General features: G+C 46.2%; 1 protein-coding gene across 4 annotated transcripts; it reads left to right on the top strand.

Annotated features, from left to right (window-relative positions):
* The first annotated feature begins 1,314 nt into the window (after positions 1-1,314).
* On the top strand, positions 1,315-23,409 carry LOC132386556 (uncharacterized). Of its 4 annotated transcripts, none has more exons than XM_059958834.1 (6): positions 1,315-1,649; positions 15,465-15,557; positions 16,394-16,560; positions 17,464-17,635; positions 17,735-17,800; positions 23,311-23,409. In XM_059958834.1, exons 2-6 carry the CDS (start codon positions 15,497-15,499, stop codon positions 23,391-23,393), a joined length of 549 nt encoding a protein of 182 aa, XP_059814817.1. In that variant the 5' UTR covers positions 1,315-1,649; positions 15,465-15,496; the 3' UTR covers positions 23,394-23,409. The 4 variants fall into 4 exon arrangements, with proteins under 4 accessions (XP_059814817.1, XP_059814818.1, XP_059814815.1 ...); XM_059958835.1 differs by lacking the exon at positions 23,311-23,409 and adding an exon at positions 19,773-20,339; XM_059958832.1 differs by lacking the exon at positions 23,311-23,409 and adding an exon at positions 18,018-19,070.
* The last annotated feature ends 378 nt before the right edge of the window (positions 23,410-23,787 follow it).

Here is a 23,787-nt window from a genome sequence, read left to right as displayed (position 1 = left end):
TTTGCCATTTGAATATTTATTCATTTTTGGAATGCACATGTCCTGCGCCTTCCTCACTTTTCTCCAGAAACGCACGTTTTGCCATTCTGCTGACACCCCTGTCAGCAGCTCCTTCCGATTTACTTTGGCCAGCTCCTTTCTCATAACACGGTAATATACCTTATTCCACTGAAATACTGCTACATCAGATTATCATTCCGCTCTTCCAGTTGTATCCCTTGCGATCCTTTTGTTCTCATCATGTTTGTGGAATCCTCAATAATTCTCCTTCACCTTGTCTATTAGAGGAACTTCATGCCTTCTAGCCTCCCTTATTTCTTTCTTCAGTGTTCTCCTGCACGTATTATACTGCATAAAGGCCTCATTCTATCCAACTTGCCAATCTCTGCCATGCACCACCTTTCTTCTTTTAACCGGCACTTCAGGAACACTTGCATATCACGGTTTCTACACTTGTTATCCTGACCTTTCATTCTGCCAGGCACTTGCAAGCTTGCAGTCTCCATATTTCGTTTTTGAAGGCCTCACACCTTCCAAGTACACTTTTGCCACAAAGCAGCAGCCTGTCTCAATCCACACTTGCCAGATCCATTCCGATACCAACAAAATTGCGCCTTCTTCAATTTAGAATCTCAACCCACGGGTCAGGCCTAACTTTCTGTACATTTACGTGGACATTACGGGCATCGTGCTCACTGTATGCAAAGTGTTCCCATACGCAAACTTCTGCCCCCTGCCCTGCCCCATTCCTCAATGGAAGAGTCAGTATTGCACGCTGACTGTTGGAACTTCTGCGTACTGGTGAAGGAGAAGTTCTTCGACACATATGACAAACTCTATCCCACCTGGTCCATTTACAGTATGAGATTCCTAAGTCATTATGTGGAAAGTTAAAATCACCAAGTGTTAACAACCTTAAGTTTCTTACAACAATCTGCGATCTTACAAATTTGTTCCTCGAAATCGCTAGGGCTGCTGGACTGTCTTTTATATAGCCGCTTTAATGTGGCCATACCTTTCTTATTTCTCAGTTTCACACATATTGCTTCGCTAGCTGAGTTCTACCGTCTGTTTTGACAGAGCACTGCCTGGTAACGCCACTTCTCCTTCATTAATCCTGCTTCGTCATGTCTTAAATAATTGCCCTCGAAATAGCTGTGACGGGTGTGGGGTGTTTGAGTTGAACCTCGCCCTGCAGCGGATATCCCCGTTGATAAAGGGGGTGGAGCCCGAACCTGGCTGGATCAAATTCACAGCTGGGACAGGCTGAATTAAACAGAGAAGCTGGTTGCGACAGGAGAATAAGGAGGAAAAGTAAGATCTGTATGGAAAGTCCAGACAGAAACTACTTGCGACGGCGAGGGAAGGTTCACACATTCTCTGTAATTCTGTCTGTGTTTGCTGCATTTGTCCTAGTCCCATCTCCTCCCGCTGACCGACTTGTACCAGACCGGTGAGGAGCTGTGCAACCAGAACTGCGGACTGCCTCATTAACCCCGGATCATCCGGACCTGTCTATCTGTAATCAGCGACTGACTCTCCATAACCGAATAGTCCTGGGAGCAGCAGCACCGGCTGAATTCTCGGTGCATGGTCGGCACATTTGTCATCCAGACAGCACTGAACTCCGACTGGTTTCAACATCAGAGGTAAATTCTGTCTCCGATTCTGCAACTCACTGAGAGTTTACAGCGGGGCTCGGCTTTTGTCGGGACTGGAAATCCACACAGAACTAAACTCCGACCGGTTTCAACATCAGAGGTAAATTCTGTCTCCGATTCTGCAAATCAGTGAGCTTTTACAGCGGGGCTCGGCATTTGTTGGGACTGGGAGGAGTTCTGGCAAGATCAATGAACTAATTATTGACCAAATGCATTAAAGGAAGCGACCTTGTTACCTTCAATCATACACATTTTCTAGGGCGGTTTCCACTGAGTCAGTGCAGATCAACCTTGCGCACGGTTAGTGATATCCAAAATATTCCCTGCGACAAGGCTGGGTCCTCTCTCCGATTTTTCTCTCTCTCTCTCACACACACACACACACACACACACACACAAACACACAAACTAACTACTCAGAATAACAGAGCGACTGTGAGATTTTACTGTTTGGGACGTCGCAGTGGAGAATGCCACAGAGCAACTTATTTAATTAAATTGCTAATTATGATATTAAAGCTACACATGATAGGTGTTTGAGGTAAAATTAAATGCTAGAATCTCACAAAGTCTATTAGCAATTGTAACAAGTAGTCATTCAGATTGCAGACACTGTGGAACTTTCTTTTCCCTACCATCGGGTATTTATTGCTTTATTTTCTGTAACAGAAGTAATTTAGTACAATATCAAGCCAACTTGGTGCAGTTTAAGGGGAGTGTCGAACTGTTCTGTTTAGTTTCAGCAGAGGATCCGCCCTGTGGACAGGCAGCAGCTTGCACACAGAAATATGCCACGGGTCAGTGACTCGTCACCGATCTCTCTCAAACAAGAGAAAATCAGCAGATGCTGGAAATCCCAGCAACACACACAAAATGCTGGAGGAACTCTACAGGCCAGGCAGCATCAATAGAAGCAAGTAGCGTCGACCTTCGAGACCCCAGCTAATGTACTTCACATCGCGTCATTGGTTCTATCGCTTTTACCTGTAGCAGAAAGGCTTAAACTTTCTTCACATTTTAATGACAGTGTTTTGCTGCACCGGTTTGGATTTGATTTGAGCAGAACGGCCGCTCCCTGTTCTGAAGAATGTGCGTGGACAGGCTGCTGCTTGCTCGCAGACCCTGAGCACCGAGTCTCACAGAACAACAAGCCGCTCTTTCCAAATCAGTCGATGCTCTGCCCTCTTCCCCTTTCCATTCTAGTCCTGACGAAGGGACTCGGTCCGTGACGTCGATTGTTTATACCCATCCATAGATGCTGCCTGACCTGCTGAATTCCCCCGGCACCCCATGTGTTGACATGGTTACGAGAGATCCGTACGGGGAGGTGGGCGGGGCTATTTGTAAGAAACGACACACAGTATTCTTGGGGAATTAATGTGAGAATAATTCCGCTTCTGATATTTATTGCAGAACTTTATTTTCAGTCAACCAGTTGTCTGTGCATTGGATCAGCATTCAAGGAGATATTTGTTTCTTTTTAAGCCACTGGCTGTGGTGCCTTTTGCGTTCCAACTGTTTCCTGCTGGCATGATTTACGTTTTCCACAGGTTAGGTAAAAATCATGATCAGCTCTAGAACAACGGCCACCTGTTTCAAAGCAAGGGTGCAAGCTCTGTACAGCAAACGCCTGTCCCCTTTCCATAGTTTCTGATTTCAGACAAATACATCTATTGTTCCTGTGTTGATTGTGTTCAATTTGAACTCTTCTTCTGAATGGCCAGTGGAAGAAAAAAACTGTAATTCTGTTTCAGCCCGGGATTCTTGATAAACAGTGGGTTTGATGTGTTACAGGGATGGATATGAGGGAATAAGTAATGACACTTTAGATTTGATCACCCATGATTCAATGATCTTTAGCAATCTTGAGGGTTCGTGTGGTCCATTAAGCGTATGGATATCTTGACTAGAGAAGGTCTGAGGATTTATTTAATGTTAGCCGTTGTAATGACTGTATGCGAAGGGAGGTACTATTTTATTTATGTATTTGAACTGAAATCAAACATTAATTATTTACGTCCAGCTTTGTGCGTTATTTATGTGCCCCAGCTGCGTTAAGGGGTCGAACTGTTGACTAACTTGGAGTGCTGGACAGCACGGTATCGGACCGAGAGAGTTCCCTGTTAACCCCATTGCAAGCTCCCTGGGGCTGTCGTGGCTCCGGCTCACCGCCCCGCCCCCCACCCCCCCCCACTGCCCGACACGCGCTCTCTCGCAGAGCTCGTAACGCTCGCGCTCCCAGGCTCACACTGAGACGATTTGGGAAATCTTGCGCACCCGTCATCTGCCAGACATCTGTCATCAGGTGATGTGCGAGTTATTTGGTTCCCATTGGTGCCGGAAAATGTCAATTCTTGCCTTATCTCAGTCTGAACTGTCCGTGCAGGTTAAGCACACCGGGTCAGATCCATTGTCGCTCACCCGGGAAGTCAGACTGTGGTTACCCGGAACCGCACTGAACGCCATCCGGTTACAGCATCCTATATCAGGTTATAGGCTTTATCGTTTTCCTTGCAAGAGAAAGGGTCAAAGCGAATTTGCCCATTCCCGAATGAGAGTTAGTCGGTGGATAAAGTGGATTTAATTTCAGTAGAAAGACCACTCTTTTGTGAGGAATGAGCGCGGACAGGCAGCTGCAGAAACACAGCCCCGAGTCCATCAGAACCACGACCGACGCCTCCCTAATCAATCAATCAACTGGCCCTTCCCCCTTCCTTTCGTGATTAAGTTTCCGACCCGGTACGTCGACTGTTTCTATCCACGGATGCTACCAGGACTGCTGAGTTCTTCTCGCAATTCTCGCATTGCCATGGTTACGAAAGAACAGGGAGGTACCGCGTGTGGGGCAGAGTGCAGAAAAAGATGAAATTAGGAGAAAGGAACGATGGATATTGAAATCATACCCACACTGTCAGAATATTCCTGGGAAATTAAGAAGAGATCTCCGCGGAGCCCCCAGTGGCCGGACGTCCCCACATTGGTCGAAAGCCGGAGAGACAAGATGTGGGCTCGGCTGTCCGGCCCTTTCTCTGCGACACTCCCGGCTTCTACATCAACTCCATCCATCCGACTTTGGGAAAACTTTAACAATCAAGAAGCGTAATTCCTCTCAGCGATCAGCTGACTGAATGGATTTTAGGACTTAAACGCTGCAGGACTGAGAATCTTCTGTTGTCTAATACACGATGTGCAGACCTGGCTGGCGTTTCTGGTTTGCATTGGTAAGCAGTTGTTTTTCAAAATACTGAACAACAAGATACTGCACCAGTTAAAACGATAAGAAACAGCATCAGCCTGGAAGATCCTCCCCCAAAAAACTGGGATTTTGTGACCCAACTCGAGACAAACAGCACACTGCCCACTCAACAAGTAAGATAGTTCAGCCGGGCGATTCCCATGATTGATTTTGTTTTCCTTTGGAAATCAAATTAAACATCCATTCAGGTATTTTAAAGCACAAGTGCCCCTCTCCCCACACCGAGATCTGTCGTCAAATGTGCGGTATCATACACTCGCTACCCAGCTCGCGCAGAGACGAGTTAATGGCTGAAGTACTAATCAGTAACTTCTCCTCCAAAAGCGCTCTCACAGAGTATTCACAAGCCGTGTAATTCACCTTGATGCGAAGAGAGGTCATTACTGGTTACACCCAAGCGGAGGCGGAGTAGCCAAGAGGGCGTTATCTCTGCTGATCAATATCTCCTCCCCCCACCAACTCCCCGTCAAAGCGGAACAAACCTCATAGTGAATGTCCCGATTTTTGACTTATTTTCATTTCCCTCCGAGGGAAGTGGGGGAGTTTGTGAAGCGTCTCCTGTGGCCGAAGTTTGATGTATCACTGAGAGGTAGGAGGAGACCATTCGGCCCATCAGCCTGATTTTGGCTCCACGGGGAGGGAGGTATCCCGGAAGAACAAGGAGGGAGACAGGGGGGATCTTATTGAAAGAATAAAGATGGTGTGAGAGGGGGCGGACAGGATGTTTGTCCCGGTGGGGGCAGATGGGACTCATCTGTGGAAATGTCTGAGCCCATGGTGGTGGCGAGCAGAGGGATTCGCCTCATTGGGGACAAAAACCGGCAGACTGTTGCCCTGCAAGCGGGGCCAATGGTCCAGGAAAAGTGGGGATTGGAGTGGTGTTGGAGGGGGGGCAAGGGTGGACTGGACTAGCGTCTTATTGAATGACAGGGCAAGCTAGAAGGGCCGAGTGGCCTGCTCCTGTTCCTGTTGTCTGTGTGTTTAAAGAGAAGGAATAACCAGACCTTTGTTGGCCTTCAGGATGTCAAAAAAATGTGTGTTGTAGGGACAGTTCGGATCCAGTCAACTGTGTCAACAATTTGGCTGAGAAGGAAATTGAACATTTCCAGTCTGTTAGACTACACCTGGAGCATTTCATACTGTTCTGATCGCCCGAGTCTGGGGTTTGGAGAGGGTGAGAAGAGGATTACCAGGATATTGCCTGGATTAGAGGGCATGAGCTATATTGAGAGGTTGGACAAACTTGTGTTGTTTTCTCTGGAGCAGTGCAGAAAGTGTCAGGTTACTTCAAGTAACACAGTGTGGTGAGCTTTCCATCTTATCACACTGGGGGCATTCAGTTTGCTTATAACAGCAGAATGGAAACCGTCCTTGAGCCTGGTGGTACATGCTTTAAGGGTTTAATGTGTGAGGTGAGAATGTCCCAGGTTGTGGTGATTTTTGAGTACAAGGCCTGTTTTACTGAGGCGGTGGGAAGTGTAGCCAGAGGCCGTGGAGGGGAAGTTGGTTTCTATGATATACTCAGCTGTGTCCACAGCTCTCCACTGTTCCTTGCAGTCATGGGCAGAGCAGTAGCCAGACGGAGGTGTCAGGTATTTGGACGGGATACTTTCCATGTTGCGTTAATAACATTTGGTTGAGGGAGAAGGGTATTTGCCAAATCCCCTGTTGTTCTATCTTGGTCATTTTAGAATGACCAAGTACCTACTATTAATGTAGTCTCTGTGTATTGCTGGGGGAGCATCAGTGAGCATCCTTGATTGCTTTCCCATCTGCTTCCATCTGCTTATCCCCTTCCCATCTTGTTCAATCTCTGTCCAGCCTGTATCTCACCACCTCTGTGGTATACAGCAATCATCTTGTTCAATCTCTGTCCAGCCTGTATCTCACCACCTCAGTGGTATACAGCAATCATCTTGTTCAATCTCTGTCCAACCTGTATCTCACCACCTCAGTATTCAGCAGTCATCTTGTTCAACCTCAGTCCAGCCCGTATCCCGTCACCACAATGATAAATATCAACAGTCTCTCTTCTACCGTTGTCTTCATTGTGAAGTATTTTGTCTCTCTGAGTTATTTCTGAAATCGGTGTTTGTTACCTGAAATTACCAGATGATTTATTCAATACAGCACGAGGTAGGGTAAAGACAGCCATTACAATTTTAGTTTCAATGTTAACAAATGACCGCTGTGTTAATCTTTCTCAGACGGAGACTCTCAGCGTTTAAAGTTGAGTCTGTTATTTTCTGTTTTGGTCATGTTTGGAGAGTCACGTTCTCCGTGGCCAGGAACAACCACAGGATCTGTAGGGAGTGGTGCGCATTTTCCTCTCTGTGTTCAATTCCCCTCAGGGGGAGTTAGTGGCCTCGGGAGTAGAAGCAACAGATTGATAGTGAGTTGGGGAGTATGTAGGGAGGACTGTATTAACCCTGTATTGGACTGAAGGGAAAACTAATGAATGTGGGACTTACATTCGTGCGACTTTGTTCATCACAAACATCGTGTACTCAGTCAATAGTGCATCATTTAAAGTAAAAAGAGAAAATGCTGGAAACGTTCAGCAGATCGGGCAACATCTTGGACAGTTCCAGTTCTAACACAGGGTCTTCTACAGTTTCTTTTTCCACACATCCAATCTGATGTACCGTGTTTCCAGCAGTTTGCATTCAATTTTGTGTTAAAACCATTTTATTCCTGTTAGCCTGCAGGAAATGTGATCGTTGCGTAGGACAAGATCCCATTTTCTTCAACTCCAGATATGCCGCCAGATCTGAACCCACTGTGAGGACATTTATATCTCACACGAGGCTGTAATTCTCCGTGTCCTGACACCTACTAGCCCTTCCCAATCTGCACTCGCTGACAATGACGGTGACAGATGTCCCAGACTCTGGGGCTCAGTAACAAACACAAAATTAACAACTAGATTAGACAGTAACTAATATGAAGAAAGTAGTGTTGCTTCCTGAAAGGACACACGAGCTGAGCTGTCTGATCCAACTGACCAAATCCTCCCTTGTTCACAACTTAATTGGCCAAGTGCCCATCCTGCCCGAGTCACGCAGCATCTGATACGCCCAGTATCCCACCCTCCCTCTACGATGCCAATCGCCCCACCATTCAGCCCAGACCAATACACGTAGACTTATGCCCTTCACCCACATCCACCTTCCCAGCGAGGGGACACAGAATTAACTGATCCCACAATCCCGGCTCAGGCGCAAAACTAAAATCGGGGCTACAAGACTGGAGAGCCCGAAACTTCTAGCTGTCCAGCAGAGCTCGATCCGGATCATTTCTCTTTGCAAACGGCCCTCGATTTACACAGACTCGAGATAAGCCCCTTCCTCACCGGCACCCGAACAAGAGTACTGTACCGCCGGTGACACCGCGCATGGATTTTGCAGGAGGTTCGCCGCGGCATCATCCGTGGCCAGAGCGTTCGGCTGTCCGGTTCCTTCACTGTGGCACCCGAACTCCACATCAACTCCATCCATACCACCCTGGGCAAACTTTAATGGCCAACAAACATAATTCCTCTCAGTGATCAGCGTTCTGGATGATTCACTCACTTTTAGAGTAAGGGCTACCTACAGTCGACATTGTCAAAGTGTTCAGCTTCTCAGGAGACAAAGACCAAGGACGAGAGGTGTTCTGTTACCTGATGCAATCTGTGATTTCCCTGCTGGCAATTCCAGTTTACATCAATAAAACTGTCGTTTATGAAAATCCTGAACAATGAGACACTGCAGCCAGTCCATCCAAAAGCAGACTACCCTGGACAGTCCCTAGACCACTCTGATGACGCATTGATCACATTGCCATGCTCATATTCCCAGATGGACGGTGGTTTCTATTGCATTCATTGTTGAAGCGGCTCGGCGGCCGATGATCTGCAGTTTTGGGATTGCGACAAGCCCCTCGCTCCTGGGTGAAGGAGCCGAGGGTTGGATCACTGACTGCATGGCAAAGGCATAAAGTTCACATCGTTGAGTATTGAGACCAGTCCCGAGTGAGGAGGTCTGATGCTGGGCAGGGAGTCCCGTTAACACTCTCGAACTGGAGGCCTTCGCCCCGCTTCCTGGACGGAACCTGCCGGGGTCCCGGGACCTTCACACCGAAACACCTGGGATGAGCTGCCGTTCAGCCCCTTTTGTTCTGCTATTCGGTAGGGGTGGAGATGAGGCGTTGATGCTGGAAGCACACCCTTCTCTCGCCCGTTTGGACAAGGCAGTGAGATCTACATCCGTCACGTCCTTTCGTTGTGGGTGGGGTATATGCTTTTCTTGACTCCATTCCACTCTTATGGCCTGCCGAAATGCAGCCAATGTTTCTGGGTGTATTACCCATTTATGTGAGAATTTAGCCTTTTCTATTTTTCTGAGCTTCTCAGAAAGGTGTACACATCTGAGTATTGAGACCAGTCCCGAGTGAGGAGGTCCGATGCTGGGCAGTCCCAGGATCCTGTGTCCCACAGTGGGTTTGATTTCACTCCTGCTCACCGCACCCCCACCCCGGCACTGATGATATAACAGCCAATATCCGCATGCTCACTGTTCCTCGTTGGGCTGCAGCTTCCTTTCCATTCTGCGTTGGGATTGTCTGTGAAGTCGGGATTGGGAGAGGACCCTCGGCCCCGGGGGCAGTGAGCCGGGAGAAGCATTACCAGCACAGGGTGAATTAAATGCAGCACGAAGCAGGGTAACAGGAGCCATTACAACTTTATTTTCATTGTTATGAATTCAGCCGCATTACTCTTGGTAATGATTAAACTCACAGTTTACAATGAAGAGCTTTGTTATCTGCCTTTTTTTGTTTTTGGTGAGCCACGTGTTCATTGACAGCCGACGAAGGACAGTTGCATGATTTTTTTTGCTCTCTGATCACTGCCCCTCTGTGAAGAGATAAGTGAGCTCAGGAGCAGATGAAACAGATTGGCAGTGAGGTGGGGAGGGGGGAGTATGTGGTGAACTCTGACTGTATGGAATGAAGAAAAGACTAATGAACATGGGCATTGCAAAATCTGTTCAGGACGTCACAAACATCTTGAAATCAGTCAGTGTTTGTGCATTAATTAAAATAAAAAAGAGAAATTGTTGAAGATTGTGGCGGACCTCCAACCTCCTAGATAACCACGTCTGCACCAGGTGCACCAAGCTGCAACTCCTCAGAGAATGCGTTAAGAAACTGGAGCTGCAGCTCGATGTCATTTATCTCATAAGGGATGCTGAGGAAGTTCAAAGTAAAAATTATCGGAGTACCTTTAAAATGATCATCCCCTCAAAACTAATCAGTAAACTCCAAGATCTGACCGCAACACCTCCTTGTGCAGCTGGATCCTGGATTTCCTCACTTGTAGAACCCACTCAGTTCAGATCCGCAAAAACATCTCCAACACAAACTCCATCAGTACCAGAGTACTACAGGAATGCTCTACTCGCTTTACACCTGTGACTGTGCCCAGCTCAACTACTATATATGTTTGCTGATTATACCTCTGTTGTGGACTCTGTCAAAAGGGTTGATACAGCACTGACTGAACCACCTCAGATCAGATCACACTGGTAAGTCCTCACCAGAAACATCTGAGGTTTGGTGACCCAACTCAAAAAAGAGGCCACACTGCCCACTCCATCAACAACATGGTGAAGCCGGGCACATAGCAGGGACTTTCCCTAACACAACACTGGCTTCAGTGATGAATACTGTTAATTTTCCTTCTTTTTTCCCCTGAAATCTTTAAAAAAAAAAGTTCATTGAACAGCTTTTGAAAACAAGCTCTCACTCACGCGAGACGTCTCTCTGCGACACCACACTGGGATCTGGCAACAGTTTGCAGCCTCATATGCCTAATGTCACGTATGGGTTCCCCACAACTGGATCTGACGCCCGTCTGCGCCCCCACATGCCTGACGTCCCGTCTTCAGTTCCTTCATTCACACTGGCGCTGAGACAGTTGAACTTTACCCGCTAAGCTAACAATTACCTGACCAACTCATCCCACTCCATAGTCAACAGAGGAATTGCATTCTTCCCATTAGTGCGAAGAGATGTCAATCACTAGTTACACCCGATAGTAGAGGCAGACCAGCCGAGAGGGCATTACCCCCGCTGATATCGACTCCCGCTCCCGGGTGGTACTCACCGTCAAAGCGGAACAAATCCGATGTCCAGCATTTTGAATTATATCCATTTTCCTCCAAGGGAAGTTGGGGGTGATTCTGAAGTATCTCCTGTGGCCAGTGTCTGATGTATCACTGAGAATTGCTCAGCCCATCGGTTGATGATGGTTCCCCCGGGGAGGGAGTGATCCCAGCAGGAGGAGGCAAAGGGAATAAATGTGGTGTGAGAGGTTGGTTAGGATGGAGTCTGAGAGGTGATCAAGGAGTAGGATGGGGGAAGGAGCCCATTGTCAATGGGGAAGGGACATGAGGGGCTCGTCTGAGCCCAGGGTGGTGATGAGCAAAGATATTCACCACTTTGGGGGCAAACTCTGGCAGACTGTATTTTCATATTGTTAGTGACACAGAATTGTATAGTTGCTGTTCTGTGTGTTATCTGAATGTACTTGCTTGCAATCCTGCTACACACCAGCGTTTCTCTGTACCTGTACTTACTGTACTTGCTCACTTGGCAATAAATTCAACAGGACCTGAGATAACTCGGTGAGATTAGATTAGTGATGGCCATCTTTGGCACCTCGGTAGGTCAAATGTAAAGAACATAGGAATAGAAATCTTCAGCACATAACAAGCCCTTCAGCCCACATTGTTGTGCTGACCATGTAACACAAAGTATACTGCAGATGCTGTGGTCAAATCAACACGTACAAACAAGCTACAGGAACTCAGCAGGTCGAACAGCATCTGTTGAAACGTACTACTGTTTCTGTCTTGTGGGTGATATAAAAAATGCAGGACTTGTACGTTCCACCCCACCAGAAGAAGACCAATGCTATTCTACCCTTTATACGAAAAAATAATTTGTCAGTGGAGGCAGTGGAAAGTTTCAAATCTGTTGTAAAAGCACTTTTCGATCAGGATTGGTTTTCCACCTTCCCCCCAGGTTTTTTTACAAGGTGAGGGCAAGGGTGCTGGGAGAGGACCCACAAGCTGGACACAAACACGTCTTTTTTGGTTCAATAAAATAGCGTTTATTGCTCGCTACACAGAGAAACGGGAAATCGAGTAGGTCAAGGGGTACACGAACTTTGGGCTAGGAAGCTAGGGACCGCGGACCTGGAAACTGGGGACGTGGATCGTCGCGGCCATGACTGGGACCCTGGGCTTGGAGACAGGGAACTTGGATCGCCGCGGACCTTGGGCCTGGAAACTAGGGCCTTGAATCGCCCCAGCCAGAGACGTGGAAACTTGGACCTGACACACCGAGCCAGGACTCCGCTTTCAGGTCAGGTATCGAGCCGGGACTCTTCTTCGAGGGCTGGACACGGAACATCGAGCCAGGACTCCCACCTTCAAACTCACCCCTGGCAGTTGAGCTTGCCCGGACCCACCCTGGCGAAGGAAGGCGAATTTCCGGCAGTGCAATGTGGGGGTGGATAACCCTGACCTGTGGCGGCGACGGTGACTTGCTAATGCTTCATAACGCTCTCGCCCCGAACAGCTAAAACGAGGGGCTTATAAGCTGCCGGTTTGGGTCAAATGTAAATTACCCTAATGGCCAAGCTCAAGGGACACGTGAAACGGGATTAGAAGCGAATGAGGAGTCAATGGTCCGGATTATAATGCAACCAAACTAAATTTAAAGGGGAACGGATCCGGACCATGCCCTTTATTTTGATACGTGCTATGTACCTGTCTAAGAGTCTCTTAAAAGACCCTATTGTATCCGCCTCTCCAATCGTCACTGCCAGTGCTTCCCACACACCCACCACTCAATGTTAAAAAAAACTTACCCGTGACATCTTCCTTGCACTTACCTCCAAGCACATTAATACTATGCTCCCTCTTTTTATCCATTTCAACACTGGGAAAAAGCCTCTGGCTATCGATGCAACAAATCCCTCATCTTATGCATCTCTGTCAGGCCACATCTCATCCTGCGTTGCTTCAAGGAGAAAAGGCGAAGTTCACTCAAACTATTCTTATCAGACATGCTCCCCGATCCAGTCAACATCCTTGTAAATATCCTCTATACGCTCACTATAGCATCCATATTGTTTCCTGTAGAGAGGTGACCAGAAGTGAACACAGTACCTCCCAAAAGGAGTGTAATCAAGGTCATATATAGCTGTAACATTACCTCACGCTCTTGAACTCAATCCCATGGCTGATGAATGTCAACACACCATATGATTTCTTAACAACACTGTCACCGTGGGCAGCAGCTTTAGGTGTTCTATCGACACAGAACCCAAGATCTTACTGATCCTTCACTTTGCCAAGCGTCTTACCATTAATATTTACTGTCTTCAAATTTTAACTACCGAACTGACCCACTTCACGCTTCTCAGTATTGAACTCCATCTGCCACTTCTCTGCCCAGTTCTGCATCCTATCGATATTGCACTGTAATATCTGACAACCCTGCAGACGATCCACAACACTCCCAACTTTTGTGTCATCAGCAAACTTACTAACCCATCCTTCAACTTTCTCATCCAAGTCATTTGTAAAAATCACAAAGAGAATGGGTGAACACTATTTGTCACCATCATTCATGCAGAATACAAACCATCTACAATCGTCCTTTGCCTTCTGTGTGCATGCCTGTTCTGGATTCACAAAGCAATGTCTCCTTGGATTACATACTCATTATTTTCTGAATGAGCTTTCAATGGGAAACCTCAGCTAACCTCTTAATGAAAGCCATATACAGTACTTTCACTGCTCTACCTTCATCAATGTGTTTTTTACATCCTCAAAGAACTCAATCAGGTTCATAAAGCATGACCTGCCCTCGGCAAAGCTATGCTGACTATCCCTAATCAGATTATGCCTGTCCAAATGTTCATAAACCCTGAGTCTCAGGATCTTCTCCAAAACTTGTCCACAACTGAAGTAAGACTCACTGGTCTATAATTTCCTGGGTTATCTCTATTCCACGTCTTGAACAAGGGGACAAGATTTGTAACCTTCAATCCTCTGGTAATTCTCCCATCCCTATTGATGATGAAAAGATCATCACCAGAGGCTCAGTAATCTCCTCCCTTGGTTCCCATAGTAGCCTGGCGTATATCTCATCCAGTCCCGGCAACTTATCAAACCTGATGAATTTCAAGAGCCCCAGCACATCCTCTTTCTTAAAGTCTATGTACTCAAGTGTTTCAGTCCACTGTAAGTCATCCCCACAACGTCCAAGGTCCTTTTCACCTGTGAATAATGAAGCAAAGTATTCATTAATTACATCAGAATATTTTAAATGATCGGCTGATTGAGAAACATCTGTTGAGGATGCGGCAGTGAATTCTAACCAAACTAATGTGCGTTGCCTGGTACGCCACGGATTTGTTATGGCGTCCTCTCAGCTCCAGTGATGATTGTTGCAAATGTCGGTGATATGTACTCAATCCTTTCTTAGCAATCAGCAAACATACAAACTTGAAGCGATGAAACTGAAGTATACCCAAGTATAAGTCCAGCGTGTTTGAGATAATAATAACAACAGAGATGACTTCCGTCAGTCCCCAGCAGTGTACCGCACAGAATAAAGAACAAATGTATAACTGATTCCCTTTGCGTTTCTGATACAGGGGCTTCCACCTGAAATATTCACATACTGTATGTCTTGTTGAATAATTCCAGCATTTTGTTTTATATATGTCAAATATTCTTTTCCAAACTTGCTGTTTCGGATATATTGTGGGTCTACATTGTGCTTAACAAGGTGCCATGTAATTGTCTGATAATAGGTGATATGGTCAAAGAAATCGTGACCGAGTTTAGGTGATAATAATGGTCTTAAAGTCCTGCCAGAGAAAATGTGGTGGTTCAGGACAAGATGTTGTAATGGTATATGTGGCATTACATTGTTTGGGATGTCAGAGTGTCTCTGTATAGACTCAACCCGTGTATTGCCATAGGTGTCAATGCCAGGGGATGTTAAACTGTAAGGGTGAGAATCAGGTATGACTGAGAAATCTGTATAATTCAGTGACGAGAGGAGTAGATGTCCCTTTGGTCAGCAGAAATGATTCACCCCACACTGCTGTAACAGCTGTCCATTACTCTCCATAGCGCCACCAGTGGTAGGAGGACCAAAGCAGTGGGCGCTCTCTGCTCAATCTGTCTTGTCATTCCATTGACACATCACTGCCAGTCCAGGATACAAGACTGGTTCCTAAAAGCGAATTGCCTGCAATATAGCGAGAAGATACCCTGGAGAAACCTGGCCCAGTGTACAGTCCATGGAGGGAGTGGAAATGGACTTGTGAGACTGTGGGTGGATGGGCGCAGGTGGACCAAGCCATGTCAAGGCTTCAGTGGACAGGCCCAAGATGTTTGGAGGTGTTTGACTCTGTTTAAAAACAAAACAGGGTACTCCTTGCAATCCCAATTAATATCTGACCCACTTTTTGTTTGTTACAGAGCATCAGAAACTGATCACACCTGTCCTCAAAATGAGTCAAGCTCCGAGCAGTGGAGGCGATCCAGTGACGTCACCATCGGGAAAGGACACGGGCATGTTGTCGAAATATTTTAATTTATAAATACTCTGTTGAGTCTGCGTCTGGGTTTAATTCATAGCGGCAATTCACAAAACTGAGCAGAGAGATGGGAGAGAAGTTAACATCTCCGGGGGGAATCACAGACACATGTGGAAGGAGTACAGTTACCGTCTGCTCCTGCTCCTCTAGCAGATTGTGATGCCCATTAAAATAGCGGGTTACTCCAGAAGACAAGACATTCTCCAGATGCTGAAAGATTTGGGCAATGAGAAGACGCATAATATATTTGCAAAACTCAGCAGGTCAGGCAGCATCCGTGGAGAAAAATAAACATTTGAAGTTTTGGATTAGGACCGCAAGGAATAGAAAGTAATGTGGCAATACCTAGAATTTCTGTCCCCTTATTTCCAGTCCGATGAAGGGCCTTGTCCTGCAATTTTGACCGTTTATTCTCCACCATAGATGCTGCATGCCATGCTGAGTACCTCCAGCATTTTGTGAGTTTCTCCAGAGATTTTCCAAGGAAGGGCTTGACCAGGCAGGCAGACAGCAAACCAGAGCAAAGCGGTGGTGATGGGCAGGACCAGGAGAGTGATGGTGATGGTTTACTATATTCTCAGGAATAAGCAGATTACTTTCCAAACAGAGCGGTATATTCCCGGGGACATGAAAGAGCAGCTTCAACACATGGAACTATACCCTCTCCTATGCCCCTGGCACCACCACAAGCCCATTCCTCCTACCACCTCCCCACCTGCATATGCATATTTTGGACTGAGTTTGGTGATCTTTAGTTACTGCCCAATATGGCGTCAGTAATTTATTTAATTTCCCCATTGTGCTTCACAGTCCCGTGCTCAGTGATCACCGAGCTCCTGGCAAGCTGGGACGATTTCCAGCTGCTGCAGTTGACGGACTTCTACCGGGACGGGCTGGAGCAGGCGATGGAAGGAGGGGTGCACGGAGTGAGCCTGGCGTTAACGGCCGAGAATCAGTTCAGTGGAGAGGAACATCGGGTGAGTGGAAGGGGGAATGGGTTTGAATTTTCACACATCACAGGACTGATGGGTGTTGGAGCTCTGACTCATCGGATATTAAATTAGACAAAAGAACAACTGGGAAACAAATACTGTACATACAATCGCACACATGTGAATCTGAACCAGTGATAGAAAGGGGTGAAAAGACCGCGTGGACTGCTGGGTAGCTGCTCAGTGTTCAGAGTGAGTTGAGCAAGTAACAGTTGTGTGTGCTTACAGTATGAAATGGAAGTATGACGGGAGGTTTCGGTTTGGGAATAACATGCAGCATGGCGGCAGGATGTCAGTGAGAACCAGGGCATCACCTGTGGGTGCCAGAGGAGCTCGAGTGTGCCCTGTTCTGGGTGGAGATGATTGTGTTACGATCTGCAACTCCAAACTGTGTGGATCGGGGAATACTGCCATGTTGTAATGTGTAATCAAAGAATAAACCTCCACCGGAAAAGGCAAAGGAAGGGTGTCAAGTGTCAGCCAGTAATCCGCTATCACTGGCAGATTGAGGAGATGAATCATATCACCTTTTGTGCAACTTCCACTCCGTTGTAAAAACCCTCCTGTTTTTATTTCTTCATCTGTGATCGTTATTTTATGATTTCTGTTTTACACCGTCAAATCCAGTGAGGAATTATTTATGGATTTGGAGCCACGTCAATGAAGCGGTCACAGACCAGCCAGGATCTCATTGACTGGTGGACCAGGTTCACGGTGAATGTCCATCCCTGTGCTCTGTACTCAGAGAAGGTACAGTCCATGTCCAGACAGGTTCAGCACCCGTCCGGGTGACTGCTCAGTGTGATCCCGTTACACAGCACATCATTTACTTCTCATTCTCTGTGTGAATCTGTCAGTCCCCAATATGTTCACCGTTACTCTTCACAGAAAATCTCTGATCTCGCTGATAAGGGAGAGCGGGCGGACAGTTCTAAACTCCTCCTGAGCCTGGTGATGGAGAAAGGCTCCCGTGCCCAGAGGGTGATGTGGGAAACCTTTGTGAAAATGCGGATTGGTGTCCCAAATTTGGACAAAATACTGAAGGAAATACAGATATATGGTGAGATAATATCAGACATTAATTTAAATTTGGATCGCAACACAGCTCACTTTACAATTTTACAAAAATGATTTCCTCAATTTGTTTAAATTCAATCAGGTTGTGATCCCTCCCATCGACCAAATCCCGGTCAACTTTTACAAGAGGTTCTCAGTGAGCTGAAAGGTAAGTGAATGTGCTTTGAACATTGAAGATTATAACACTGGAATAAGCCATAAGGCAAATAATATTGTGCCGAAAGAGCTAAGATGTAAATCAAACATATCAATCACTAACCTATCCCTCCTACACCATGTCCCTATGCCTCCATCCTTCTTACATCCATGTGCCAGTCCAAACGTCTCTTAAAAGCTTTTAATAATTTGCCTCTATCATCTTACAGGGCAATGTGTTCCAGGCAACCACGACTCTCTGATTATCCCTGACATCCCCATTCATTCTGCACACTCTCAACTTCAAAGTATTCCCTCTGGTATTAGACATTTCAACCGCGACAAACCAATTCTCTCTGTCTACTCTATCTATGCCTCCCATTATGTTGTCAACCTGTGTCTGAGCTTCCCTCAGCCTCTGATGATCCAGGGAAAACAAACTAATTTTATCCTGCCTCTCATGATAGCACATGCCCTCTGAACCAGGCAGTATCCTGGTAAACCACTTCTGCTCCCTCTCTAAAGCCTCACAATCCCTCCGGTAGTGGGGTGATCAGAGCGTTACGCACTGGTCCAGACAAGGCCGAAGCAGAGTTCATCAAGTTGAAACTTGACCTCTGTTTCCACCAGCGGTTGTAATTTGGGCAGGGCCTCTAAGTTGTTCCGCCATGCGGATCTGACCATGTAAATGTTGGCACTGTGACAGGGAGCACAGGGAGACACAGGGAAACGTGTTTGGTATAGGGAGAGTTTTTAAAGGACATTTGAGCAAAGGGACAGAGATCTGCCGAGTTTGAGGAAAGTGGTCAGACCGCTCTGGGGCCTGCAAATACAGATCTCTCCACCGGAGTCTGAGTGGAGAAGGGGATGATCTGGAGAAAGGAAAAAAACAAAAACAACTTATATTTCCTCACACCAAAAAGTCAAAACCTTCCCTTGTCAGCCAGTGCCCCCTCCTGAACAGCCTCACCCTTAACCAGTTTCTAAAATCCCCCGGTTCCTGCAGATTATCGTTTCTTAGAGTTGGGCGTCACTGAAGTTCCAGTCACAGAATAGTAATAATAGCATCACTTTAATTAGAAAACCGGGTAACATCCCAACTGGTCTGTTCAACCACAGAGTAGCATATGAACACACTGTGTTCACATATACACTCCCTAGTACAATCACTGCTACAGTATTACAGAGGGTGAGACTGGGGGACATATTCCTCAGCTCAGTCCACAGAAGCTGAAATTCCTGTCTGCCTGTGTTGTGTGATGGACACTGTGGGAGGGTGAGAGATGGGAATTAGGACAGGGAAACCCAGGGTTGTGGGATTGCGGCAAGAAAATTGCAAAGGACTGAAAATATCTATAAATAGTATTGCAATTAGTTATATTGTGACCATCTGGATTGGAAACTTCACTACATCCATAAGCCCGTCTTGTCTGTGAAAACGGAGCCCGGGGCAGTGCATGGGCTCAGAGATTGTGAGGCTTCATCACTGCAGACTGAGTTAGATCACCCAACTGCACATTTAACAGAGGAAAGAGCGTAGGAAAGACAAATATCACAAAACATATTAATATTGCATCAGCTCATGTTTTATCTGATTATTAGAAACTTTTAATAGAAATATAAGGAATCCTGGTCAGAACCCTGGTTCAGTCTCTCTCATTTACACAAACAAATCGCAAAGACGATAATTTAAATATGGGTCCATTGATAGAAGCTTACAAACTACTCAAGTCCCTGTCACCACTGTTAATGTTGTTCCAGTTCAGTTCCGGTCAATGAAACCCCTCAGTTTCCCTGCACCATGGATTTGGTAAATTGCTGCAAGCCTGTTCTTCACTTTTCCTTATGTTGTTTGCCGAGAGAGCAGACTCAACTGTGAAATATGGACTGTTCCAGAGAGATGTTGAATATATCTGTTAGCAACTCAGTTAGCTGGGCTGCCCAGTCTTTCAGAACCCCACCTGGTATATTATCGGGCCCTGCAGATCTGGATGGGTTGACTCTGGCCAGGGTCGTCCTCACCTCAGCTTCAGCCAGACAGAGGATCTACTGATTATTGAAGAACATAATTTCTGCCACTGTCACATTCTCTAAAGTAAGTATGTCCACAATCACTGTTTTCCTACGCTCCCCATCACAGCCGAATACATTGAATGGAGACCCCACACATACACAGGGTCAGGAGCCCACACAGGGTCCTGACACACTGTGAGATCCCACACACCTCTGTTATGGTCCTGACAGACTGTGAGATCAGATTTATTAGGGAGATGAATGTAAATGAACCCCTAGGAGGAATCTAGGGACTGCATAAATGAAAAGGAAATGCAATATAATGTAGCGAAAGTGAGTGGGAAGTTAGTTGATTGGGAAACTTTTAAAATCTAACAAAAGGCAACAAAAAATATGAAGAAAGCGAAAGAATTGAAATTATCAGCAAACACACAGAAAATGCTGGAGAAACTCAACAGACCAGACAGCATCTATGGAGAAAATACAGTCAACGTTTCGGCCTGAGAAAATCCGGTGGGACTGGAGATAAAACGCTGAGGAGTCGGTTTGAAAGGTGGAGGTCGGGGGTGGGAGGGGAGAGAGAAACGCCAGGTGGTAGGTGAAACTTTGAAGGGGAGGGATGAGCGAAGAGCTGGGAAGTTGTTTAATGAAAGAGACAGAAGGCCATGGAGAAAAGGAAAAAAAGGGTGTGGGGAGAACACCAGAGGGAGGGGTAGATGATCTCGGTGTGGCCTCTTGTACATCGGTGAGACACGACGTAGACTGGGAGACCGAGCATCTACGCTGTGTCCGCCAGAACAAGCGGGATCTCTAGAGGCCACCCATTTTATTTCCACTTCCCATTCCCATTCCAATATGTCAATCAATGGCCTCTTCTAATCTCGGGATAAGGTCACACTCAGGTTGGAGGAACAACACCTTATGTTCCGTTTGTGTAGCCTCCAACCTGATGGCATGAATATCGATTTCTCAATCTTCCAGTGAAGCTTCCGCTCCCCCTTCACCGTTCCCCATGCCCTCGTACTTCTCTCGTGTTATCTCCTTGCCACCTTCCTCTGGTGCACCCATTATCTTTCTTCCAGGGCCTTCAGTCTCTATCAAGAATCAACTTCCTAGCGCTTTGCTTCATCCCTTCCCATCCAAGTTTCACCTATTGCCTGACATTTCTCTCCTCCCCCCACCCCAGCTTTCAAATCTTCTCCTCAGCCTTTTACCTCCAGTCCCGCCGACGGATCTCGGCCCAAAACGTCAACTGTCCCATAGATGCTGCCTGGCCTGCTGAGTTCCTCCAACAGTTTGTGTGTGTTGCTTGGATTTCCAGCATCTGCAGATTTTCTCTTGTTTGTGAAACTATAGGCCAGTTAGCCTAACCGAAGTGATTGGGAAACTGTTGGAGACTATAAATTATTTTAAATTTCTGGGATTGCACATACGGATTGCTATGTTTACTCTGATTGCAAATTTAGATGGAGACGTAACGTAACGATTTTTACTCCTCATGTATGTGAAGGATGTAAGAAATAAAGTCAATTCAATTCAATTATTAATGTTCAGGTTTCAAGGTATTTAGAGCCTAATGATAAAATAAGTCAAAATCAAGATAATTTATATGAAGGCAAATCTTGCTTTACGAATTTGCTAGAGTTCATTGAATAAATACGAAGCAGAGTGTACAAAGGAGAGACAGAGGATGTCATTTACTTGGATTTCAGAAGGCGTTTGATATGTTGCCATACATGAGGCTGCTTAACAAGATAAACTCCAACGGCGTTACAGGAAAGATACTGGCATGGACAGCGGAATGGCCGACAGGCAGGGGGCAGCAAGTGGGAGTAAAAGGAATCTTTTCTGGTTGGCTGCCGGCTTTCCTCAGGGGTTAGTATTGGGTCCGCTACTTTTCAGATGGTTTGTTAATGATTTAGATCATGGAATTGATGGTTTTGTGGCAAAGGTTACAGATCATATGAAGATAGGTGGAGGGATCGGTAGTTCTGAGGGAGCAATGCGATTGCAGCAAGACTTAGACAAATTAGAAGAATGGACAAAACCTGGCAGATGGACTACATTGTTGGAAAACATATGATAATGCATTTTGGTAAAAGGAACGATACTACAGACTGTAATCTAAATGGGTTGAATGTTTAAACTTCCGAGTTTAATGTGGCATTATGCTGGCATCAATGTTGTGGGCCGAAGGGCCTATTCCTGTGCTGTTCTATGTTCTACGCAGGAACTGTGACAGTTGAAATCCTGAACCACCTGCTACCGAAGTTCCTCTGTCTCTGCTCTCTTCTACACCACCCGACCTGTAATCGGCATGGTTTTCAAACTTGTATTTCAAGTCACAGACCGGTAGCATCTCCCCTTTCTCCCCTTTCCACAGACGTTGTCTGATCTGTACTCACATCTACACTCCCGTCCTTCTACAGCTGTGCTGCAGAGGACAGGCCAACATGCTGCATATCTGTGGCGGACTGAAAGGCCCTACAACGGGTTGTCAAAACTGCCCAGTGCATCACCGGCACCCCCAGCCTACCTTCTATCAGGGACGTACATACAGAAAGGCTCCGGAAAAGGGCCAGCAGCATCAGGAGGGTTACCACCTATCCTGGTATTGGCTGTTTGCCCCTCTCCGGTGAGGGGGCAGACTACATAGCATGCACAGAAGGGCAACCAGACTCAAATTCAGTAACTTTTCCCAAGCAGTAAGACTGATCAACACCTCCAACTGTCAAAGGCGGATCGACCCGATGCAATAACGCAAGGTACCATGAATTCAATAAAACCATAATATGGGGGGAGTTACAGATGTTCTCCCAAAGAGACAGTGCCCTCCCCCGAACACAATTCCACACAATTTATAACAGCAATCATTACAGGAAATATTATAATTACGTGAGTTAATACAGTTTTAGAATAATTTCAATCACATGCTAAGATACAATTAGATGTAAAATCATTATTGGTTAGTTATAATTATTCCTGCCAAGGCCAGCCTGGATGCAGCCAAACTTGCTCATATTGGTACCTCCCCCTGACATTTCCCCCTGCTCTCGAACATGATGTCCCATATTTAGTTATGCCTTAAGATGTCCATTCAATCATACCATACCCATATTTAGTTATGCTAAGCACTTTGACCGAACATGCCTTGTGCGTCACCTGTTGCTGGGTGGAGTTCCTTTCTGACTGATCAGTAACATAAGGTACCTATAAGACTATTGTTCATAAGCTAATCATACCCCTTAATCCATTCCCCCATCTACCTATCCTTCTACCTAAGTTTACCTTTCCCTTCATCACACAGACTAAGCCTCCCCTCCATAACTGACAACCCCCACTCCACCACCACCACCTGAGTTCAGAGTGACTCCTGTACCGTATATATTTATATTTATTGTGTTTTCCATTGTGTTCTTTATCTGAGTTTCCTGTGCTACATCAGATCCAGAATAACAATTATTTCCTTCCCCTTTTCACTTGTGTATCTTCAATCTTGAATCTTTTGAGTATTTGCAACATGGACACTTTCGGAGACACCAGACTGCAGATCTGCGTCTCGAACCATTTTCTGGAGGAACTCAGTAAGCTGAGCAGCATCTGTGATGATAGGGGGTGGGGGGGGGATTGTCTGCATTCTCTGTCAAGATGCTGACTATCTCAATCCCCTGAGCAAGACAGTGACATTTTCTCCCCCAACAACTCCCACCCACAGTGCAGGAGCTAATCAACAAATATACTTTGTGCTTTGAATCAGTGACGGTATGAGGGGGAGCTGTGGTTACCAGTCCTGTTCCTTTGACGGAATGCCCACAACCCTTTTCTCCATCTCCATATCAAACATCGGGCTTTCAAAGTTCCTCTACAGGAACGAAGATAGCTCTGGGTAATCGTTGTTTTCCAGTACAGGACAGTCGGTGGTCAGTAAACTACCAGGGCAATACGCATCTTCACACCACAATTAATCTGGAAATGTGATGATCTGGT

The sequence above is a fragment of the Hypanus sabinus genome, unplaced genomic scaffold, assembly GCF_030144855.1.
Source record: "Hypanus sabinus isolate sHypSab1 unplaced genomic scaffold, sHypSab1.hap1 scaffold_1206, whole genome shotgun sequence".
In the NCBI taxonomy this organism is placed as follows: Eukaryota; Metazoa; Chordata; class Chondrichthyes; order Myliobatiformes; family Dasyatidae; genus Hypanus; species Hypanus sabinus.
This window is presented reverse-complemented; position numbering and strand designations above follow the sequence as displayed.

Bases quoted from the DNA above. Each gene is read 5' to 3' on its own strand.
- LOC132386556 (XM_059958832.1), top strand. From the start codon at position 15,497: ATGAGTCAAGCTCCGAGCAGTGGAGGCGATCCAGTGACGTCACCATCG. The intron at 15,558-16,393 runs GCATGTTGTCGA...TGTGCTTCACAG, and splicing joins ACCATCGGGAAAGGACACGG to TCCCGTGCTCAGTGATCACC. The intron at 17,801-18,017 runs GTAAGTGAATGT...ATCATCTTACAG, and splicing joins GGTTCTCAGTGAGCTGAAAG to GGCAATGTGTTCCAGGCAAC.